The 22,113-nt window shown below is 37.6% G+C and overlaps 1 protein-coding gene across 11 annotated transcripts in view; it reads left to right on the forward strand.

Moving 5' to 3' along the window:
• The window catches only part of Pcm1 (pericentriolar material 1), a 130,425-nt gene that overhangs the window by 17,562 nt on the left and 90,750 nt on the right, over positions 1–22,113 (forward strand). For 4 of the 11 annotated variants that reach the window (XM_045141604.1, XM_045141606.1, XM_045141607.1 and 1 more), the window contains exons 3-9: positions 1,719–1,831; positions 6,083–6,328; positions 7,364–7,633; positions 13,336–13,506; positions 13,694–13,810; positions 15,483–15,671; positions 20,196–20,373. In XM_045141604.1, the coding sequence (XP_044997539.1) occupies positions 1,736–1,831; positions 6,083–6,328; positions 7,364–7,633; positions 13,336–13,506; positions 13,694–13,810; positions 15,483–15,671; positions 20,196–20,373 (1,267 nt within the window). In that variant the 5' untranslated portion in view covers positions 1,719–1,735. The remainder of the gene's footprint in view (positions 1–1,718; positions 1,832–6,082; positions 6,329–7,363; positions 7,634–13,335; positions 13,507–13,693; positions 13,811–15,482; positions 15,672–20,195; positions 20,374–22,113) is intronic. The other 7 variants (XM_045141611.1, XM_045141613.1, XM_045141612.1 and 4 more) reach the window with 2 other exon arrangements.

Raw genomic sequence — 22,113 nt, forward strand, 5'->3', positions numbered from 1 at the left:
GTGAGATGGCTTAGCAGTTAAGTGCTTGCCTGTGAATTCTAAGGATCCTGGCTTGAGGCTCAATTCCCCAGCACCCACGTAAGCCCAATGTACAAGGTGACACATGCATCTGGAGTTCATTTGCAGTGGCTGGAGACCCTGTCACACCCATTCTCTCCCTCTCTTTCTCTCTTTTTCTGTCGCTCTTAAATAAATAAATAATTATAAGTTTTTAAAACTTTTAAAAAACACTCCTTTTCAGTTCTTTAAAACGAGTGTGGTGGCACATGCCTTTAATCCCAGCACTCAGGAAGCATAGGCAGGAGGATTGCCATGAGTTCAAGACCATCCTGACACTACATAGTGAATTCCAGGTCAGCCTAAACTAGAGTGAGAGACCCTACCTCAGGGGTGGAAAAATAGAATTATTAAAATTCCTTGTACATTACAGCTATTTTACTAGCTCGTCCTTTGAGTACAATATAGTCCTCTATTTAAAAAACATTTTCACTAAATAGAACCCAACTGGTGTGGGAATGTAAAAGTGGTAGAGCACTTGCCTAGCAAGCACCTTGAGTCCCAAAAACAAAAAGAAAAGTGGAAATGCCTCACTTTTATAAAAATATACATAGCTGTAAAGAAAAGGTCATTTTTGTTTTTTAAGATTTTGCAAATATTTTGTTGAATTTTATATGATGCCTTTTATTTTAGATTAATTTTTTGTGTAAATTTAATGATCATTCTAACAGATATCCTAACATTAAAATATCCATAAGAGAAATCCTCTTTTTTTAGGGATAATAATCTGTTTGATATGCTAAGTAAATGGAGTGAGTCAGGATCTTAGTCAAAGCTATATGGATTTTTTTTTTTTTTTTTTGGCCCTTTTAGCTGGATGACTTTGGCAAAAGTATCTTTTTGTCAAAAGAAATACTTATTTTCCCTTCCTCCTCTACTTTAGGGAAAATTATATTAGTCTTTCCATCTTCCTCCCTCTCCTTTTCAACTTGTACAATTCTACAGCTAGTAAGTATCTCCACAAGATCATATTGATCTTACTGTCATTGCTACTTCTGAACCTCTGCTTCTACCATTACTGCTTCTTTTTTTTTTTTTAATCATCTTTTGACATTCAGCCCCTTTATTTTCATGTGCACATGCAAAAACTATGAGTTACCTTATGGATTTAGTGATAAATGCTTGTAATTCTAGTACTCTGGAGGCTAATGCAAGAGGTTCCAAAGGTCAGGCCATATAATCTGAGCTACATAATAAGAACCTGTCCCAAAAGAAGAAGAAACAAGACAGCAGTAAAAGAAATAAAACCAGACTCTGTAGTCCATAAGGAAGATTTGTGAATTTGGCAAATTTTAGGGAGTGCTATGAGGCAATAGCAAAACAGGGCAGTAAGCCTACTAATTTTTGTTGTTGGTGTGTTTAAGAAAAGTTCTCATATAGCTCAAGGCCAGACATGGTTGGAATTCAATTTTTTTTTTCCTGCCTTCCTAGTACTGGCATTACAGGCTTGTACCACCATCTCCATCATTTTAGTTACTTAAATCATGTTAATATAATATTAAGCTACATTAGTTTATTTGTGACATTTGGTTGACATGACTTTATATTTCTTAAACTTGGTGTTTCAGGGATTCCTTTATATTGCTTCATTTCATGGAATGATTTAAAAATTAAAAGTTTTTTTTATATATTAAAAGGCTTAATTTTTACTTGTTTTGCAGAAAATTGTTAAGCCAACATGGCCACAGGTGGTGGTCCTTTTGAAGAAGGCATGAATGATCAAGATTTACCAAGCTGGAACCATGATAGTGTGGATGACCGACTCAACAATATGGTACGATACCTCACTATAGAAGATGTGTTATTAGCATTTTATTTTATTTTTATATTTATCTACTGGGTTTTTTTTTTTCAAGGCAGGGTGTCACTCTAACCTAGGCTGTCCTGGAACTCATTCTGTAGCATTAAGCTGCCCTAAAACTAATGGCAGTGCTCCTACTACAGCCTCCCTAGTCCTAGGACTAGGTATACACTACCGCTGCAAACATGACTACTAATTTTTTGTTTGTTTTTTTTGAGGTAGGGTCTTGCTCTAGCTCAGGCAAACCTGGAATTAGTCTTAGGCTGGCCTCAAACTCACAGTGGTCCTCCTGCCTCAGCCTCCTGAGTGCTGGGATTAAAGGTGTGCACCGTCATAACCAGCTGATTAATTTTACTTATTTTAAATTTTTTCATTGACAACTTCTATACTTATAGACAATAAACTATAATAATTCCCTCCCCCATTTTCCCCTTCACAGCTCCACTCTCCATCATATCCCCTCCCTCTCTCCATTAGTCTTACTAGATACTGTGAGGTCAGGGATATCAAGGCCAATTTCTGTCTGGATGATTGCATTGTAAGGAGTCATACCCTTCCTTTGGCATTGGACCCTGAGCCTTGGAGGGTGTTTGAGTGCTGAGCACTCTTCTGTCACTTCTCAGCACTATGGTGCCTTTTGGGTCATTTCAGTGGGTCACTGCAAGTGTCTTTCCATTTCCTGGTGTCTTCTGCAATTTCTTTTTTTTTTTAAATTTTTTTGTTTATTTCTATTTATTTATTTATTTATTTATTTATTTATTTATTTGAGAATGACAGACATAGGGCTGGAGAGATGGCTTAGCGGTTAAGCGCTTGCCTGTGAAGCCTAAGGACCCCGGTTCGAGGCTCAATTCCCCAGGACCCACATTAGCCAGATGCACAAGGGGGCGCAAGCATCTGGAGTTCGTTTGCAGTGGCTAGAGGCCCTGGCACGCCCATTCCCCCCCCCCGCCCTCTCTCTCTCTGCCTTTTTCTCTCTGTTGCTCTCAAATAAATAAATAAATAAATAAAATAAAATAAACAAAAAAAAAAGGAGAATGACAGACATAAAGAGGCAGAGAGAGAGAGAGAGAATGGGCACACCAGTGCTACCAGCCACTCAAACGAACTCCCGATGCATGTGCCCCCTTGTGCATCTGGGTAACGTGGGTCCTAGGGAAATGACACTGTGATTGCTGTTAAGAAAAAAAAGTTTCAATTAGCTTAAACCAAAAAGGAAATTACAAATGAGATAAAAGTGTTGTAAGGAAACTATGTTAAAAGGCTTATAACTGAGTTTTTAAAATGGGCTTGTAAAAAAGAAACTGAAAGATGTCAGAAATTACTTTTTCACTATTTGTAAGAACTGCTTGTAAGAACTTCTGTTTAACATTCTCTTCCTAGACAAGCTTTCTTCTTTGATCCCATTTTATATACTGTGATAGTCCTTTCATTCTGAAATTTTCAGCTATGGCTGAAGTTATTTATTAACTAGTTAGTCTCTTCATTACAAATTGAAATATTTAAATAGTATTATTTCAATTTGAATTAGATATGAATTCATTCGCCATTTATCTATGACCCAGAAAGAGTGGGTCAAATAATATAAAATGTTGACAGGAACATACAGAGATTGGGGTGGAGGAATAGTTTCTAGAGAGGCAGAGGTTTTCTCTGAGGCTGGATCTTCATTCTATCCCAGGCTAACCTGGAACTCACTCTGAAGGTCCCAGGCTGGACTCAAACTCATGGCAGTCCTTCACCTCTGCCTCCTGAGTACTGGGATTAAAGACATGCACCAGCACGCCTGGCACGAGAGGCAAGTTTTGTTATCAGTAAGGACATTATACCAAAGTTTTATTATAGCAGTAGCTTGATGATGTCTTCCAATGTGGCTGATGTGGAAATTTATATTTTTGATGAATGAATTAGGTTACATAGATATGATTAAAATGTTTTCTTAGGGCTGAGGAGATGGCTTAGTTAAAGGTGCTTGCTTACAAAGCCTGCCAGCTCAACGGCCCAGGTTTGATTCCCCAGTATCCACATAATGCCTAATGCACAAAATGGTACATGCATCTGTAGTTCGTTTATAGTGGCAAGAGGCCCTCGGGTGCCCTTTCTCATTCATTCACTCGTTCTTTCTCTGTCTCTTTCTCTGCTTGCAAATAAAGATATTTAAAATGCCATTTTATTCCTTGCTGAATATAGTATAAGTTGCCTATAAAAAATTATTAAGGAGCTTGAGAGATGGCTCTTGCAAAGCTTAAAGGCCCTGGTTTCCATTCCCCAATATCCACATAAAGCCAGCTGTGCAGAGTGGCACATACATGTGGAGTTTATTTGGAATGGCAGGAAGCCGTGGCATGCTTCCCCCCCCCCATAAATAAATGTTTTTAAAAATACTAATGAAGGGCTGGAGAGGTGGCTTAGTGGTTAAGGTGCTTGCCTACAAAGCCAAAGGACCCAGGTTCAATTCTCCAGGACCCATGTAAGTCAGATGCACAAGGTAACACAGGCATTTGGAGTTTGTTTGCAGCAGCTGAAAGCCCTTGTGCCCCGGCCAGCAGGGAGTTAAACAAGGACCAGAGGGGAAGTTAACCTGAATGAGAGGAGGCAAACAGACACAAGAAGGAGACTATACTAGGTGTTTGTCAAGGCCTCGAGATTTTATTTTTACATGTAGGTTTATATAAGGTTGTAGTGGGAAGGGGATGTAATGAGGCCAAAGATCACAGAGTTACTGGTTAAGCTGCAATGCCTTTGTTTCTTCATCAGTTACCGGCAGCATGGGGGAGTATTCACCCAAGCATACGATTTCTTTGTTTCTGGTAGTTGAATATTAGACGAGGAAGTAGAAACTTAACTTGCTATATGGTGGTTTCTGTTAACATGGCCAAGGTTTGGTTCATAGCTCCCAACACCCTTGCATGCCCATTCCTTCCTTCCCTCCCTTCCTCTTCTGTCTCTCCCTCCCTTTCAAAAAAAGGGAAAAATATTAATGAAGGTAGTAATAATAATGGCTCTATTAGTGCTTTTATATTATTTTTAATCTTACTTTAAAGGGACACTTTTAGAGATTAGGAAACTGAAACTATATGAAATCACATAATTTACTCAGGATTACACAATGCAGTATTTTCTCTAGAAAATAGTCTTTTAGAGCATAAGTGGATTCCAGGTCTGTTTTATTTTCTTATTTTTTATTTTTGGCCACACTTACTGACTTTAATCTCAGGGAGGCAAGAAAAGATAAGTTTATTTTAGTATTTGATTTATGGAGAATTACCTTTTTATTTTATTCATTTTGAGACAGTCTCATTGTGAAGCCCAGGCTGAACTCTGTTCACCTGTATCAGCTTCCTGAATACTAGAATTATGGGGTACACTATCACAAAAGAACAATTTTTAGATTATGTGCTGCTGAAATGAGCAACTGCAAAGAACAATTTTTTTAAAAAGAATCTTGTTCTGTTTTTATTTATTTAAGAGAGAAAGAATAAGTACTGGCATGTTAGCACCCTCAGCTGCTGCAAACAAACTCCAGGCACATGTGCACCTGACATACATGTGTCCTGGGGAATCGAACTTGGGTTCCTTGGCTTTGCAAGCAAACGCCTTAACCACTAAGCCATCTCCCCAGTCTGCAAAGAACGATTTTTAAAGATACCTTTGTAACTTGATGGTACACCCCTGTAATCTCAGCACTTGGAAACTGAAGATCATGAATTCAAAGTTAATCTGGGCTACACTGAGAGTCCTTGTCTTCCCCCTACCCAAAAAAAAAAAGAACAGGAAGAGGAGGAGGAAAGCTATTGAAAATAAACTATTTAAATTGATTTGAAGGTTGGGATTTGAGAATTTAGTAGGAAGGTAAGGTAATTTTAGAAAGCTAAGCTGTGATATTAGGATAGACGCAATGTAGGAAGGATGAGTTAATAAAAATCTCTTACAGAAGCCAGGCGTGGTGGCTCATGCATTTAATCATAGAACTTGGGAGGCAGAGGTAGGAGGATTGCATGAGTTCAGGGCCACCCTGAGACTTCATAGTGAATTCCAGGTCAGCCTGAGCTAGAGTAAGACCCTACCTCAGAAAACAACAAACAAAAAAAAAAACAAAAAATCTCTTACAGGGTAACGTGGAAAATGTTATTTTAATACTGATCACCATTTTTGTAAGCATGCCAAATTATTTTCCTGGGTTGATTACAGGCCAGATTAACTTTTGCTTTTGCTGTTTTAAAGGATTGGGGTGGCCAACAGAAGAAGGCAAATAGATCATCAGAAAAGAATAAAAAAAAGTTTGGTGTAGAAAGTGATAAAAGGGTAACAAATGATATTTCTCCGGAGTCATCACCAGGAGTTGGAAGACGAAGAACAAAGATTCCACATACATTTCCACACAGTAGATACATGACTCAGATGTCTGTCCCAGAGCAGGCAGAATTAGAAAAACTTAAACAACGAATAAACTTCAGTGATTTGGATCAGGTTTGTGAACTGTTTTTAGAATATTAACTGTGGGGAATACTTATATTAATTAACCTGTCTTGAGAAAAGATTGAGAAGAATAAAAGTATCGTGTATGTGGTTAAAAAAATCTTAAATGGTAATAGTAGTACTTTGTTCTTTGGAGAAAGGCAAAGTCTTATTTCTGGATTTGTCAGAAGTACTTTTTTGCTAGATTTTATTACTTAAATTATTTTTATAGTGGGAGTAGATTTTAGTAACAAAACTGTTGTAAAACTTGGTATATTTAGAGTAAAACTGACTTATAATCATTGGAATAAAGCTTAGATCTAAAATGAAATAGAAATAATAGTGAACTCTTGATCATATCTATACTCTGCAGACATTAAGAGGTTTCCAAGTATGCAGAAAAGTACATTCAAGTTGGATATGACAGTGATGGTGTAACAGGATCGTGTATTATGTAAATGCATGTATCATGTACATGTATTCTAGGTACTAAACTGAACCGTGTGTATATGTTGGGAATTGAATCCAAGACCCAATACATGCTAAGCAAACTCTCTCTGAACTATATTGACACCCCTCAACTGAATACTTTTCCAAATGATGCTTCATATAGATAAATCTTTGTACTGATAACTCATAGTAATTAGTACTGATTCATTGGGCTCAAAGCCTATAAGAATTTTCCATGTTCCAAACAGCAGTATGCATTATAAATGTGTTCATAGTCTTAGTATGGTACCTGACTATAGTCTTAGTCATATTTATCAATTAAATTGCCTCAATAAAATGAAGATAAGGGAGTGTTAATCAAATTTTGATACTTTTAGTAAAGAGTTGTATATCTATAGCTTTTTTCAAATCTTATTACAAAGGTGTACCTCAGTATCTGATGTTGAAACTAAAAATATTGGAATTTTAAGGGAAACAAAAAAAAAGCTTTGAAAAACAGCATAATGAAAGCCCAATTCTCTTAAGCTAACAAAAAATGAAATTTAAAAAATTATTAAAAGGTTAATTTGTGTGGTTTGATTTCTTTTTCATATCTAGAGAAGCATTGGAAGTGATTCTCAAGGTAGAGCAACAGCTGCTAACAACAAACGTCAGCTTAGTGAAACTAGAAAGCCCTTCAACTTTTTGCCTATGCAGATTAATACTCACAAAAGCAAAGATGCTGCTACAAGTCTTCAAAAAAGAGAAACGGTTGGATCAGCACAATGTAAAGAGCTGTTTGCTTCTGCTTTGAGTAATGACCTTTTGCAAAACTGTCAAGTTTCTGAAGAAGATGGGCGAGGAGAGCCTGCAATGGAGAGCAGCCAGGTAATACAGTGGGTTTGTTATGGTGATAATATTACAAGTTCCAAACTATAAACATTAAGATTTTTTTTTAAGATGTTTAGATTAGCCAGTCATGGTGGTGTGCATCTTTGATCCTAGCACTAGGGAGGCTTAAGGTGGAAGGGTTTCTGTAAGTTTAAGACTATCCTGGGGCTATAGAGTGAGTTCCCAGTCAGCCTGGCTAGAGTGAGACCCTACCTCCAAAAACAAATGTTAGATTATTATGGTAGCTTGAATTAGGTGTCCCTGTATAAACGTGTGTTTTGAATGCTTGGGTTTCAGCTAGTAGCAGTTTGGCCATCTTGAAGCTTATAAGCACCTAGCTTGTCAGTGTTAGATCAACTCACTCTCCTGCTGCTGTTGTCCACCTGCTGTGGCAGAGATGATGTGCAGCCTCTGCTCACGCCATACTTTCCTGTGTCATCATAAGGCTTCCCCTTGAGATTAAGCCAAAATAAAACTTTGTTTCCATCAGCAGCTTTTTTTGACAAGTTAACTGTAACCAGTACAGGACTTTAGTTAATTAAAATTGAAATTTTTCCCAAACTGTTTGTATTTATCTACCAGACTTATTTTTATGTATTTATTCATGGGAGAAGAGAGACTTAGACTAACTACTATCTGTGGGCACAACAGGATATCTTGCTATTGTAAATGAACGCCAATGTATGTGCCACTTTGTGCATCTGGCTTTAGGTAAATACTTGGGAGTTGAACCTAGGCTGACAAGTTTTGTAAGCCAGCACCTTAAACAGCTGAGCCGTGTTCCCAGCCCCCAATATACCAGATTTAAAATAGAATGTTTTTTTCCCCAATTGATTTATGAGCTGAGCAGAGTGGCACACAGCTTTAGTCCCAGCATTCAGGAGGCTGAAGTAGGAGAACCACCATGGGTTCAAGGCCAGCCTGGCTACATATTGAGTTCCAGGTCAGTCTGAGCTAGAGTGAGAACCTGCCTCAAAGAAGAAGAAGAAGAAGAAGAAGGAAAAAAAAAAGATTGGTGAAATGACATATGCAGGTTCATTAAGACTTACTTGCTAAAAATAAGTTGCTAATATATATTCTTCTTTTCAAGGTAGGGTTTCACTCTAGCCCAGGCTGACCTGGAATTCACTGTGTAATCACAGGGTGGCTTCTAACTCATGGCAATCCTCCTGCCTCTGCCTCCCAAGTGTTAGGACTAGAGGCACATGCCACGATGCCTGGGATGTTGCTAATTTTTAATGCAAGAGGATAGGAAGCATTTATTTATTTATGAGAATGAGAAAGAGAGAATAGGCATGGCAGGGCCTCTAACCACTGCAAATGAACTCCAGATGCAAGTGCTACCATGTGCATCTGGCTTACATGGGGTTTGGCCCTAGATTTATTTATTTAGTTTTTTTAAGAGCTGGAGAGATGGCTTAGCTGTTAAGGTGCTTGCCATGTGAAGCATACGGGCTCAGCTTTGATAGCCCAGTATCCACATAAGCCAGATGCACAAGGTGGCGTAGGCTTCTGGAGTTTGTTTGTAGTGGCTGGAGGCCCTGACACACTCATCCTATATTTTCCTCTTTTTTTTTCTCAAATTTAAAAAAAAAAAAAAAAAAGATTTTTTTTAAGTGCTAGGCTGGAGAGATGAATCAGTAAACTACTTGCTGTGCAAGCATGAAGATCTGAGATCTAATCCCCAGCACCCATGGAAAAGTGCATGTGGTGATACACATAGGTAATCTGATTATTGAGTTAGGAACAGGAAGACACCTTGGATTTGCTAGTCTAGAAACAGGAGGATATCTGGGGCTTGCCATCTGGCTAGTCTAGCTGTGTAAGTGAGCTTCAGGTTCAGTGAGAGACTGTGTCTCAATTTAAAAATAGCAACTGAAGAAGACACCCAACATTGACCTTTGGCCTTCATATACACACATGCACTTCCACACATGTGAACACACACACCACACAGACACACCCTCCCCAAATGTTACTGTTTTTCAAAAGTATGATTTTTTTCTTTCTTTCTTTCTTTTTTTTTTTTTTTTTTTTTGCCCCAGTACTTACATGAAGCCACATGCACAAAGTGGCCCATGCATCTGGGAATTCATTTATAGCATCAGGAGGCACTTGTGTGCCCAATCCTTTGTCTCCTCTTTCTTTCAAGTAATTAAAAAAATATATATCTAGAGGCTGGAGAGGTGAGTCGGCAGTTAAATGAACTTGCTTGCTTGCAGAACCTAATGACCCGGGTTCAAATCCAGTACCCACATAAATAAAGCTGTATGCATAATGTGGTGCATGCATCTGGATTTTTTTTTGCAGTGCCATGTCCCCCGTCACATCCTCTCCCCCATTCTTGCAAATATATATTTTTTTAATTTTGACAAAAGATATGACTCCCTGGCAGGAGATGACCCCCGCCCCCAGCATATCAGAAACCACAGAGGATTGGCAAGATGAGTAAGGGTGCTGCTTCCATGGTGAGCCAAACAGCCTGAATACTGGGTACCCCACTGAGGAGGGCCCTCAGCGGAATGGGGCGGGGGGGGGGGGAGGAAATGATGATACCAACGTATGATGTGTCCGTACAAAGTTTCTATGTAAAGAAAAGACTTGGCTATGGTAAAGAAGAGAAAAAAATTAAAATATAAAGTATAATGTAAAATATATAAATAAAATATAATGGATTTTCCATATAGTTATAATATATAATTAGAACATAAAATATAAATTATGCAATCCTATTTTCATTAAAAAAATAAAATTTAAAAAGTATGGTACTTTTTTGTTAGCTTTTTTTTTTAATGAGAGAATTGGAATTCCAGAGCCTTAGCCAGTGTGCCTGCATCACTTTGTGCATTGGATTTATGTGGATTCTGGGGAGTCAAACCTGGGTCCTTGGGCTTTCCAGGCAAGTGCCTTCCTTGCTAAGCCATCTCTTTCTAGCCCTGTCGTTTGTTTTTGAAGCAAGGTCTCTCTGTAGTCCAAGCTGACCTGGAACTCTGTGGCTTAGGTTGGCCATGAACTCGTGGAAATCCTCCTACCTCAGCCACCTGAGTGCTGTGATTAAAGTCAAATACTACCATTGCTGGTCTGAAGTGTAGTACTTTTTGTTATTAGTATAAAAGATTCATGGGCTGGAGAGAGGGCTTTTAGTGGTTAAGCACTTGTCTGTGAAGCCTGAGGACCCCGGTTTGAGGCTTGATTTCCCGGGACCCACGTTAGCCAGATGCACAAGGGGGTGCACGCGTCTGGAGTTCATTTGCAGTGGCTGTAAGCCCTGGCGCCCGTCCCCTCCCTCTCCCCCACCCTCTCTCTCCTCTCTCTCTCTCTCCTCTCCATCTGTGACTCTCAAATAAATAAATATAAATAAACAAAAATTTTTTTTAATTTTTTTAAAAAAAATCTCACTTTTTTTCAATCAAAAATCATGGTTCCCCCGCCCCCTTTACTTCATCCTCTTCCCTCTCTTGTGCCCTCCCTATCCACGGGCCCCTTTCTGCTTTTATGTCATAAGTATCCCTTCTCAGTACCTCTTATTTCCATAGGGAAATGGCCTCAAATTAAATTTCATAGCCTATACCCACTCTCACATCCCCTGTTCACATTCATAGAAACATTACAAGTTAAGGCATGTGTATGAGAGAGAACATGCGATTTTTGTTTTTCTGGGCCTGGGTTACCTTACTAAATATTTTCCAGTTCTATCAAGTTTTTCACAAGTTTCATAGCTTGGGTTTTCTTTACAGCTAAATAAATCTTATTGTGTATTTATACCATATTTCATTGTCCAGTAATCAACTCATGGACATCTAGGGTGATTCTATTTCCTAAATGACTAAAGTGAACATGGATTTGTAAGTTTTCAGGAATGGCATATCTAGGATATTTGGTAGGGTTGTTTTTTTTTTTACTTTAAAAAATATTTTATTCATTTGAGGGACAAAGAGTTAGAGAGAAAATAGGCATACCAAGGCCTCCTGCCACTGCAGTTGAATTCTAGCTACTCGGTGCCACTTTGTGCATTTGGATTTACACGGGTTCTAGAGAATTGAACCCAGGACATTTGGCTTTGTAAGCAAGCAAATGCCTTTAACTACTGAACCATCTCTCTAGCACCTAACTTTAAAATAAAAATGTTACTTTATTTATTTATTGAAAGAAAGAGGAGATAGAGAATGGGCACATTAGTGCCTTCTGCCACGGTAAACAAACTCCAGGCACATGTGCCACTTTGTGCCCCTGGCTTCACCTGGGTACTAGGGAACTGAACCTGGGCCATCAGGCTTTTGCAAGCCAGCATCTTTAACTGCTGAGCCATCTCTCTAGCCCTATTTTTAGCTTAAAAAAAATTATTGGGCTGGAGAGATGGCTTAGCAGTTAAGGCACTTGCCTACAAAGCCAAAGGACCCAGGTTCAACTCCCCAGGAACCACATAAGCCAAAATGCAGAAGGGGGTGCACACATCTGTAGTTTGGTTGCAGCAGTTTGAGGCCCTGGTGCACCCATTCTCTTGCTCTGTGTTGACTTGCCTGTTGCTGTATCTCTCTCTCTTCCTCTCTCTCTCAAATAAATATAAAAATAAAATATTTAAAAAATATTTTTGTGAGTGCAGATGCACACTTTCCATGGTGCACTTGTGAAGATTTGAGGATAAATTTTGGTTTGGTCCTTACCTGTCCACCTTATTTGACGCAGAGTTTTTGCTCTAGATTCTCACTTTGATGTTCTGCATAAATACCACACACTAACAGATTGTGCTACTGGAGCTCTGTCATTCTGATGCTCTTTGCTTACCACAAGCTTCTTTGAAATTCTCCTGTCTGCCTCCCATCTGAGTATCAGAGTCAGCCTACTGGGATTAGAGAAGCCTTTTCATAGCTTCCCCACATCTTTGCCAGAAAATATTTTTTGTTGTTTTTCTGGTTTTTTCCCAAGGTAGGGTCTCACACTAACCCAGATAGGCCTTGAACCCACTGCGATTCTCCTACTTTTGCCTCCCAGGTGCTAGGATTAAAGGCGTGCACCACCACACCCAGCTAAATATTTTTATAATACAATATTTTCAATTATTTATAAAGAAAACATTAGAAGGGATATTTATATAAATAACTGGTGTACAGATTTTTGCATGGTATATAGGGTGGGTATGTGTATGTGTGTGTGTGTGCACACATACACCAGAGAGCAACCTCAGGTGTCATTTAAGGCACCATCCATCATCTTTTTGTTTTTAGATAGGATCACTTATTGGCCTGGAGCTCAACACATAGGCTAGAGTGGCTGTCCATTGAACCCAGGGATCAGCCTGTGTCCACTTACCCAGCACTGGGATTATTAAGTGCACAGCTCTACCCAAGTTTTTTATGTGGTTTCTGAGGATGGTACTCAGGTCCTCATGCTTTTCAAAACAAGTACTTTACTGGCTGAGTCATCTCCCTAGCTCCTACAATTCGTTTTATAAATTTTTCAAATAACATAAGCAAAATTAATTTGGAAATTGTCTCTAAATCGATGGTAATCGAACTTTTCAGAATTGACAATTAGTTTTTGATTTAAATCTTAGCTTGGTTCAGAATTTTTTTAAGTGTAATTAATGACTAAACATGTATCTTTGTTTATATTCTGTTTGAAATATAATTGGAGTTATTTATGCTCAGTTTTATATGTTATATACTGTAATTTTATCATTTTTAATATTTTCCTTGCAGATTGTAAGCAGGCTTGTTCAAATTCGTGACTATATTACTAAAGCTAGCTCCATGAGAGAAGATCTTATGGAGAAAAATGAAAGATCTGCTAATGTTGAGCGCCTTACTCATCTAATAGATCACCTTAAAGAACAGGAAAAGTCATACATGAAATTTCTCCAGAAAATCCTTGTAAGTTTTGGATCTTTTAAAATTATGTATTGAGTTATTTTTATAATATAACAGTGTACAAACATTGATGACATTTTGGTTCCACTTCAGAGGAGTTAACAGATTTTTGAAAACTCGTGCCACCCATAATTACATTTTTATTGACCTTTTTAATAGTTGTATGATTTATACCACTAAAATATTTCAGGCTAGAGAAAATGAGGAGGAGGATGTTCGGACTATAGACTCAGCTGTGGGATCTGGTTCTGTAGCTGAGAGCACATCGCTAAACGTAGATGTGCAGTCTGAGGCTTCAGATGCCACGGTAAGCGCTTCTTGCTACTTAAAAGTGCTGGAAATCAAGAATTAAACTTTTCCTCCATTTTTCAAGATGATAGTTTTTGGTACTTTAATGAAAAGTATATTTCAGGGAAGAAACCCTCAAATTGTTAATGATGTATATAATTTCTAAATTTGAAAGTTTAAAGGTATTTATTGACAGAAATAGCTTTACTGGATGAATTGGAAATCTAGTCATTTCTGAACTTCAGAAAGTTTTAAAAAATTATTATTTTAAATATTTTTATTTGAGAGAGAGAGCAAGCGAGCGAGCAAATGAACTCCAGGTATATGTGCCACTGGCCTTACATGGGTACTGGGGAATTGAACCTGGTGCATCAGGCTTTGCAAAAAGCAAGTGCCTTTAACCATTGAATTATCTCCAGCCCCAGAAACTTTTTGTAGTGGGTTTTTTTCATCACAGCTTTTCCTAATTTTAAGCATTAGTAAAGTAAAAATCATTGTAGATATAAATTACTAATGATTACTAAGCATATAGTCAGTCTGCTGGGAAAGTTTACATATTTATTTGCTGCTGAAGACTTACTGTAAATGTATTAGAATTTTCCACCTCTCAGGCTATGGGCTAGTTCTACAGCAAAACCAAATTACTGAATATTTGAAATAAAGAGTAGTTAATAGGACAAGGTAGCATTTATTTATATTATTTACTGTGAGAAAAATAATATGATTTCTAAATGCAGGTTGAAATTTATAAAATCACTGCCTTAGAAAAGTTGTAATTTATAAAACTTGAGAAAGAAATGATTTGTAGAATTTACTGTGTAACAAAACTATTCATTTTAATAAATGTTACTGTAAGCATGCTTTTGTAATTTTTAGCATGTTACTAATAAGGCTTTTCTTTTGAAAGGATAGCCATGTGTGTGTCTTTTCATTTTGAGGTATGTTCCAAAATACCATTCTGGATTAGGAATGTGAGGGTTTCCTTTAGTAGTGGCCTACAAATTTTATTTGTTCCCTTCCCTGCCCTTCCAAAATTTTTTTAAATTTATTTATTTAATTTTTATTAACATTTTCCATGGTTATAAAAAAATATCCCATGGTAATATCCTCCCTCCCCCCTCCCACACTTTCCCGTTTGAAATTCCACCTTCCAAAATTTAATAGGAAGTAGAAGGGATTTTTTTGTTTTTTACCTTTTATATGGAAATACTCAGAGGGTATGAACCAAACAATTGATAAATGGATTCTGCTATAGAAAATGTTCTGTGTACAGTGATGCTGGGAATAATCTCCCATATAACCAGCAGAAATGGAAGGTTTAGGGCAGTGTGGTTAAAATAATTTGTTTGGGAGGTTGATAATTGATATAGCTCATTACAAATTATATACTAGAATCTAAAGTATTCACTATAATGAGAATTTCATAATAACGTGAATTTATGTCATTATGTAAGTTGGTATATAGCAAACTAAATATTAAAGTATGCTTTAGAAATTTTGTATAATTTGAAAAATTATCAAGTTTAGTCTACAGAAACTTAAAAGTGTGATTAATTTGCTGCCTCTTGGGGTTGAGGGCTTATTTTTTTTAAAGATGGACTGAGAATTTTTTGTATTTATTTACAAGGCTGGCTTATATGTTAAACAGGAGTTTGTGTTAAGAAATTAATATGTTACACTATTTAATAAAGGAGGCATCTTTTAGTCTGAGAATTCGGCCGTGCATTGAGGACAAACTAGGGAATTCAGCTTCACGAGAACAGGTTTCAGACATTGACGTTACTACAAGTCCAAAAGGGAAAGGTGACAGACCTCCTCAGAATGGCAGGGAACAGAGACCTAATAGGAAATATAGCCGAAAACGTGGATTTCCCTCAAAGGTATACTTCACAATATTAACTTTGGGAAGTCTATAAATGAGCATCTCTTATTCGTATTTCCTCTTCCTTATTTGCTTGTCTGCTACTGCTTTTTTCTTAAGTAAATGTTATTAACATGGTTAATTATACCATTACTTGCTCTCATAAGATGCTGTCCCTTGGTGTTTTTATTTATTTCTGCTTTATTACTTATGCATGGATTTTATTTGTGGCAGCTGATTTTAGTTGATGTTTATAAGGGATTTGAAACAATTTGATTTTATTTTTGCTATTGAGGGCTCAACTAACAAGTCAGTTGCTTTTTGTTTATGATATTAGCATTCATGCATATGCATTAAGATACTTTAACTTTTTGTTTTATTAACCTTGATCAATTCATTAAAGAAAAAGGAAAGAGCCGGGCGTGGTGGCGCACGCCTTTAATCCCAGCACTCGGGAGGCAGAGGTAGGAGGATCGTTGTGAGTTCGAGGCCACCCTGAGACTCCATAGTGAATTCCAGGTCAGCCTGGGCTAGAGTGAGACCTTACCTCAAAAAACCAAAAAAAAGAAAAAGGAAAGTAGTCGAAACTGTTCGTTTTTCTATCTTTTTAAGAATAAATACTTTTATGTTTTTGTTTTGTTTATGTTTATATTTGAAACCCTTTTCTTTTTTGTTTAAAAACTATTTAGTTTTCTAGTTAATTGCTCATTAATGTTATGTTGGATTCTCTTCAGTGTTTGATTTAAAATGTTATGTCTTTCAATTTCCCATTGTTTGCATAAAAGCATTCAAGATAAGTTTAAAGAAAATTATTTGTGTAGTTCCACTTAAAATATTTGGACTAAAATTGCATTTGTAAAACATGTTTATGTCCTTTTGGTAAGAACAGAGTGCTGTGAGTGCAGATGAGAGTAATTTCATAGATTTTTATTATCAGCCTGCTACCTAGGGTAAATCTTTGTTTTCTGTTTGTGCTCATTTTCTTTTTATGACAGTTTAAAAATAACAAAACCTAACTTCAGGTATTTTGGCATTTTGTGATATATATACTGTTTTTTGTTTTCCTGGCTCCAACAAGAATTTGAGAACACAGTGTGAGATCAGTTGTGGGGATCTTTGATTATATAAACCATTAAGTTAAAGGTTCCCTCAATTCAGCAGAAAAGTAGCTGTTTACATTTAAGACTACTAGCATTTGAGAGAAGAAAGTGAATGTAAACTACTTTCTTTAAATCATTAATCCTCTTTGTTTATGGAATTGTCAGGTACTATATCTTATTCTAGTTCTTAGGGTGTTATATTTACTATTTACTTTGAGAAAACTTTTATTTCTGTTTCTTTGAAAAGTATCCTTACAGCTGAGTATAATTCTTTCTTAAATGTGCTTGGAATTTACTAATTGACTCTTCAGTCTTGAGTCTGAAGGCCATTCTAGTATAGCTTTATTGGTTCATAATTCATAAATGATTTTAATTTCTTAGGAAGAAAAAGAAAACCTTGACTCCTACCACCCTTTTTCCCTCTACTTACATAATCTGTCATTCTCATCTTCCACTTCCTATTCCCTCCTTAGAACCCTTTCAAAATGTGCTGTTTGGAAAACTAGCCAGGCGTGGTGGCACATGCCTTTAGTCCTAGCACTCGGGAGGCAGAGGCAGGAGGATCACTGTGAATTTGAGGTCACCCTGAGACTACATAGTGAATTCCAGGTCAGCCTGGACTAGAGTGAAACCCTACCTCAAAAAACAAAACAAAAAAGGGGGGGGGGGGCTAGAGAGATGGCTTAGCAGTTAAGCACTTGCCTGTGAAGCCTAAGGACCCTGGTTCAAGGCTCATTTCCCCAGGACCCATGTTAGCCAGATGCACAAGGGGGCACATGCATCTGGAGTTCTTTTGCAGTAGCTGGAAGTCCTGGTGTGCCCATTCTCTCTCGCTCTCTCTCTCTTTCTCTTTCTCTGTCACTTTCAAGTAAATAAATAAATATAAACAAAAAAATCATTAAAAAAATAGAAAGGAAAATGGTGGTGTTAGCTGAGCTTTAGAACGCAAAATAACTTGTGAATTACAACTTGATATGAAATGATTGATATCCTAGCTGTTCATATCTCCAAAAGTTGCTCATATTTTATAGACATAACATGTTGCATCATTTTACAAAAGAAGCCTTGCCCATGTAGCTATGCCTTTGTTTTCTATTATTTACATTATTTCTAGTTATTTCATGTGAGGTAGACTTGTCTCAAACCAGTTTACACATCTGTGTTTAGAATCCAAGCTTATAATTTTGGGACAGACAATATAATGTAAAGAACACTAAACAAGAAACCAGGAATATAGCTTTGTCTACCTAGGATATTGCACAAGCGACAGCTCTGTTTTCTCTGGATTTACAGTTCTTTGTCTTTCACATGACGGAATTGGACTACATGTCACCTAAAACTATAAAATATGTTTGAATTTCTTATTATCACTATAACTTGGGATTTTATGCCTGAGGTTTTTGTTTATTTTGTAAAGTAAAAAAAGTAGTTGGTAAAGATGATTCAAAAAAGTTTAGAGGCCTGGAGAGATGGCTTAGCGGTTAAGCGCTTGCCTGTGAAGCCTAAGGACCCTGGTTCGAGGCTTGTTTCCCCAGGTCCCACGTTAGCCAGATGCACAAGGGGGCGCACGCGTCTGGAGTTCGTTTGCAGAGGCTGGAAGCCCTGGCTCGCCCATTCTCTCTCTCTCCCTCTATCTGTCTTTCTCTCTGTGTCTGTCGCTCTCAAATAAATAAATAATATTTTTTTAAAAGTTTAGAGCTGGGTGTGGTGGCGCACGCCTTTAATCCCAGCACTCAGGAGGCAGAGGTAGGAGGATCGCCAAGAGTTCGAGGACACCCTGAGACTCCATAGTGAATTCCAGGTCAGCCTGAGCCAGAGTGAGACCCTACCTCAAAAAACCAAAAAAAAAAAAAAAAAATGTTTAAAAGTATGTGTTTAAAGGGTTTAACAGTGTCTTTTAGTCCTGGCATACTTTGGGGAATTTCTTTTTTGTTGTTGTTTTTGTTTGTTTGTTTGTTTTTGTTTTTGTTTTTCAAGGTAGAGTCTCACTGTAGCTCAGGCTGTCCTGGAATTCACTATGTAGACTAGGGTGGCCTCGAACTCACAGTGATCCTCCCATCTCTACCTCCTGAGTGCTGGGATTAAAGGCATGCGCCACCATGCCCAGCTAAGTTTTGGGATTTTTATTTCAAACACCATCATTTGGGCATGTTCTTATTTCTAGATATTTTCACTTCCCATCATTATATTTGATCATAATCTGCACCCTTTCCTTTAGCTCAAATTTTCCCAACACTAACCTTAAATGTTATTTATATGGACACAGAAGTTATTAGCAGTAATGAACCTCCGCTCTCAACTTCCAGTTTCATTTTTACTTTCTTGAAGTACTTAATTCTGTGCCATGTACTTTTTTTGTTAATTTATTTTTTTGATTTCTAAGTCACAGTGTAAAGTGTTGTCATGGTTACCCTTATTCACAGTACTGATGAGTTCTATTTGAGGGGAAATAAATAGAAGCCTTGTGCACCTCTAAGGGATGAAAACTTCTCTTGAGCCATCTGTGTTCTCTGTAATTTCTTCCCAAAATCAGATGTGCACAAGGAAAGTAGACGAGTGCATTTTCATTTTCAAAAAAATTTTTGAACTTTTTGACTCAACCTTTAAAACTAACATTCAAAATTTGACCTTTTCTTTCTTCCCTCTCTTTTTCTCTTCCTTCTATCTTGAACTCAGGGCCTCATGCCTGCTAATCAAATGCCTTACTACTGAGCCATACCCCAGCCTACTTGGCTACTTCTTCTAAATGGTCCCTATTTAAATCTATTACTACCTTACATTTACAGAGGATGAATATTTCTTAGCATGTTGGGGAAGTATAGAAACATGCACTTCTAATTTATGCCCTCACTCAGGTGAATGGACATAATTTAAGAATAAAAAATAATAGTGACATTTGTGATACAATATGAAATTTTTCTGCTTTGTTGTTTGCTTACTAGTGTAATCTTAAATAAAGTTATCAATCAAAAGAATGTATTTTTGAAAGTCCTATCCTTGGTTAGAAGTCAACAGGTTTGTTATCTAGATTTTTTTTTTCTATTTTTGGTTTTGTGACATGTTTTCAACATCATAGCTAGAATGTAGGGCAGAAGGCTTTCTAGTCTGATCTTTTAGAGACTTCCCAAGTATTAACACAGTATAATCTGCTTCTTCCTCCTTTTGTGGGTAATATGTGCAGCTTTTGCCTTCTTGGACTTACTGTCTTCTGTTTGAATTTTTTTTTAATTCCTCTTCATAGGCTGTAAGCTTTTCATTTTTTACTGTGAAATTAGCTAACTCTTCACATGGAACATATTCTTTCTTTGAACCAACTAAAGCTGTATCTAGCATTGTATATGTAATGCTAATTTATTATCTGTGTTATACTTTACCTTAGAAAGTTGAAATAGTAACATGGGTTTCAATATTCAGATATAAGTATTGTTGGTTTTGTTTTCCAGGCTAGAGATCCTCAACAGGAGCCTATGGAAGAGATAGAAAATTTGAAGAAACAACATGATTTATTAAAAAGAATGTTACAACAGCAAGAGCAGCTGCGAGCTCTCCAGGGACGGCAGGCTGCTCTTCTAGCTTTGCAACATAAAGCAGAGCAAGCTATAGCTGTGATGGATGATTCTGGTATGCTACAGTTTACGAATACTCTTTTCATAAGCCAGGTTTAGTAATTAGTTGTATTGCAAAGTGGACGCTGTCATTGTCTGATCAAATCATGACTGTTGACTAGTTTATAAACTTGCATATGAGGCTTACTCTGTCCTGTGCTTTTCTGTGGTTATGCAGAAAAGGTTGCAGGGGCAACTCCTGGCCATCATACTGTACCATGCAGACACACAACTCACTCTCCTTTTCCTCAGAGAGTACCCTTAGGAGGTAAAAGGGACAGACTATAGTTCTGTTTTTGTACCTCAGAGTAATAGGGCTCATGATGCTTCTATATCCATTTTGTTTTGTTTTACATTCAGCTAGGATAGTCATTCTTTGCTTGCCTTCCAAGGAAGGGTTAAAAATCTTAAATGAAGCTGGCACAGTGGCTTTTAATTCCAGCACTCAGGAGGCAGGAGGATTGCTGTGAGTTTAAGGCCACTCTAAGACTACATACTGAATTCCAGGTCAGCCTGGACTACCGTGAGATCTTATCTCAAAAAAAATCTTAAATAAGGGCTGGAGAGATGACTTATGGGTTAAGGCACTTGGCCTGTGAAGCCTAGGGACCTAGGTTCAATTCCCCATAACCCATGTAAGCTGTATGCACATGGTGGCACATGCATCTGGAGTTCGTTTGCAGTGGCTAAAGGCCCTGGTGCACCCATTCTCTCTGTCCCTCCCCACTTCTCTAATAAATAAATATAAGCCGTGGGCTGGAGAGATGGCTTAGCGGTTAAGCGCTTGCCTATGAAGCCTAAGGACCCTGGTTCGAGGCTTGATTCTCCAGGACCCACATTAGCCAGGTGCACAAGGGGGTGCACATCTCTGGAGTTCGTTTGCAGTGGCTGGAGGCCCTGGCACACCCATTCTCTCTCTGTGTCTTTTTCTTTCTCTGTCACTCTCAAATAAATAAATAAAAATAAATATAAGCCAGGCATAGTGTCATACACCTGTAATTTTAGCACTCAGAAGCCTGAGACAAGAGGACCAAGAGTTCATAGTGAGACTGTCTCTCAATAAATGTATATAGTAATAGGTACACTTTTCTCTTTGTCTTTTTCTCTTATAAAATAAAAGATGGTATTTGCTTTTTTAAAAGATTTTATTTTCATTTATTTACTTATTAGAGACTTGGGGGGGGGGAACAATGGCCACACTAGGACCTCTAGCCACTGCAAATGAACTTCCAGATGCATATGCCACTTTGTACATCTGTGGGACCTGGAGAATCAAACCTGGGTCCTTAGGCTTCATAGGCATGTACCTTAACTGCTAAGCTACCTCTCCAGCCCTGCTTTTACTTTTATATTTAGGAAATAGATAGTTTAAGAAAAAAGAACTAAACATTTTTTTCTTTCTTTTTTTTTAATATATATTTTTTTATTGACAACTTCTATACTTAACAGACAACAAACCATGGTATTTCCTTCCCCTCCCTCCCTCACTTTCCCCTTCATAACTCTGCTCTCTGTCATATCCCCTTACTCTCTCCATTAGTCTCTCCTTTTAATTTCATGTCATCATCTGTTTCTCCTATTATGAGGGTCTTGTGTGGGTATTGCTAGGCACTGCAAGGTCTTGGATATCAAGGCCAAATTCTGTCCGGATAGCTGTATGTAAGGAGTGGTACCCTTCCTTTAGCTCTTAGATTCTTTCCCGCACCTCTTCCACAATAGACCCTGAGCCTTGGAGGGTGTGAGATGTTTCAGTGCT

The sequence above is a fragment of the Jaculus jaculus genome, chromosome 1 (assembly GCF_020740685.1).
Source record: "Jaculus jaculus isolate mJacJac1 chromosome 1, mJacJac1.mat.Y.cur, whole genome shotgun sequence".
NCBI lineage: Eukaryota > Metazoa > Chordata > Mammalia > Rodentia > Dipodidae > Jaculus > Jaculus jaculus.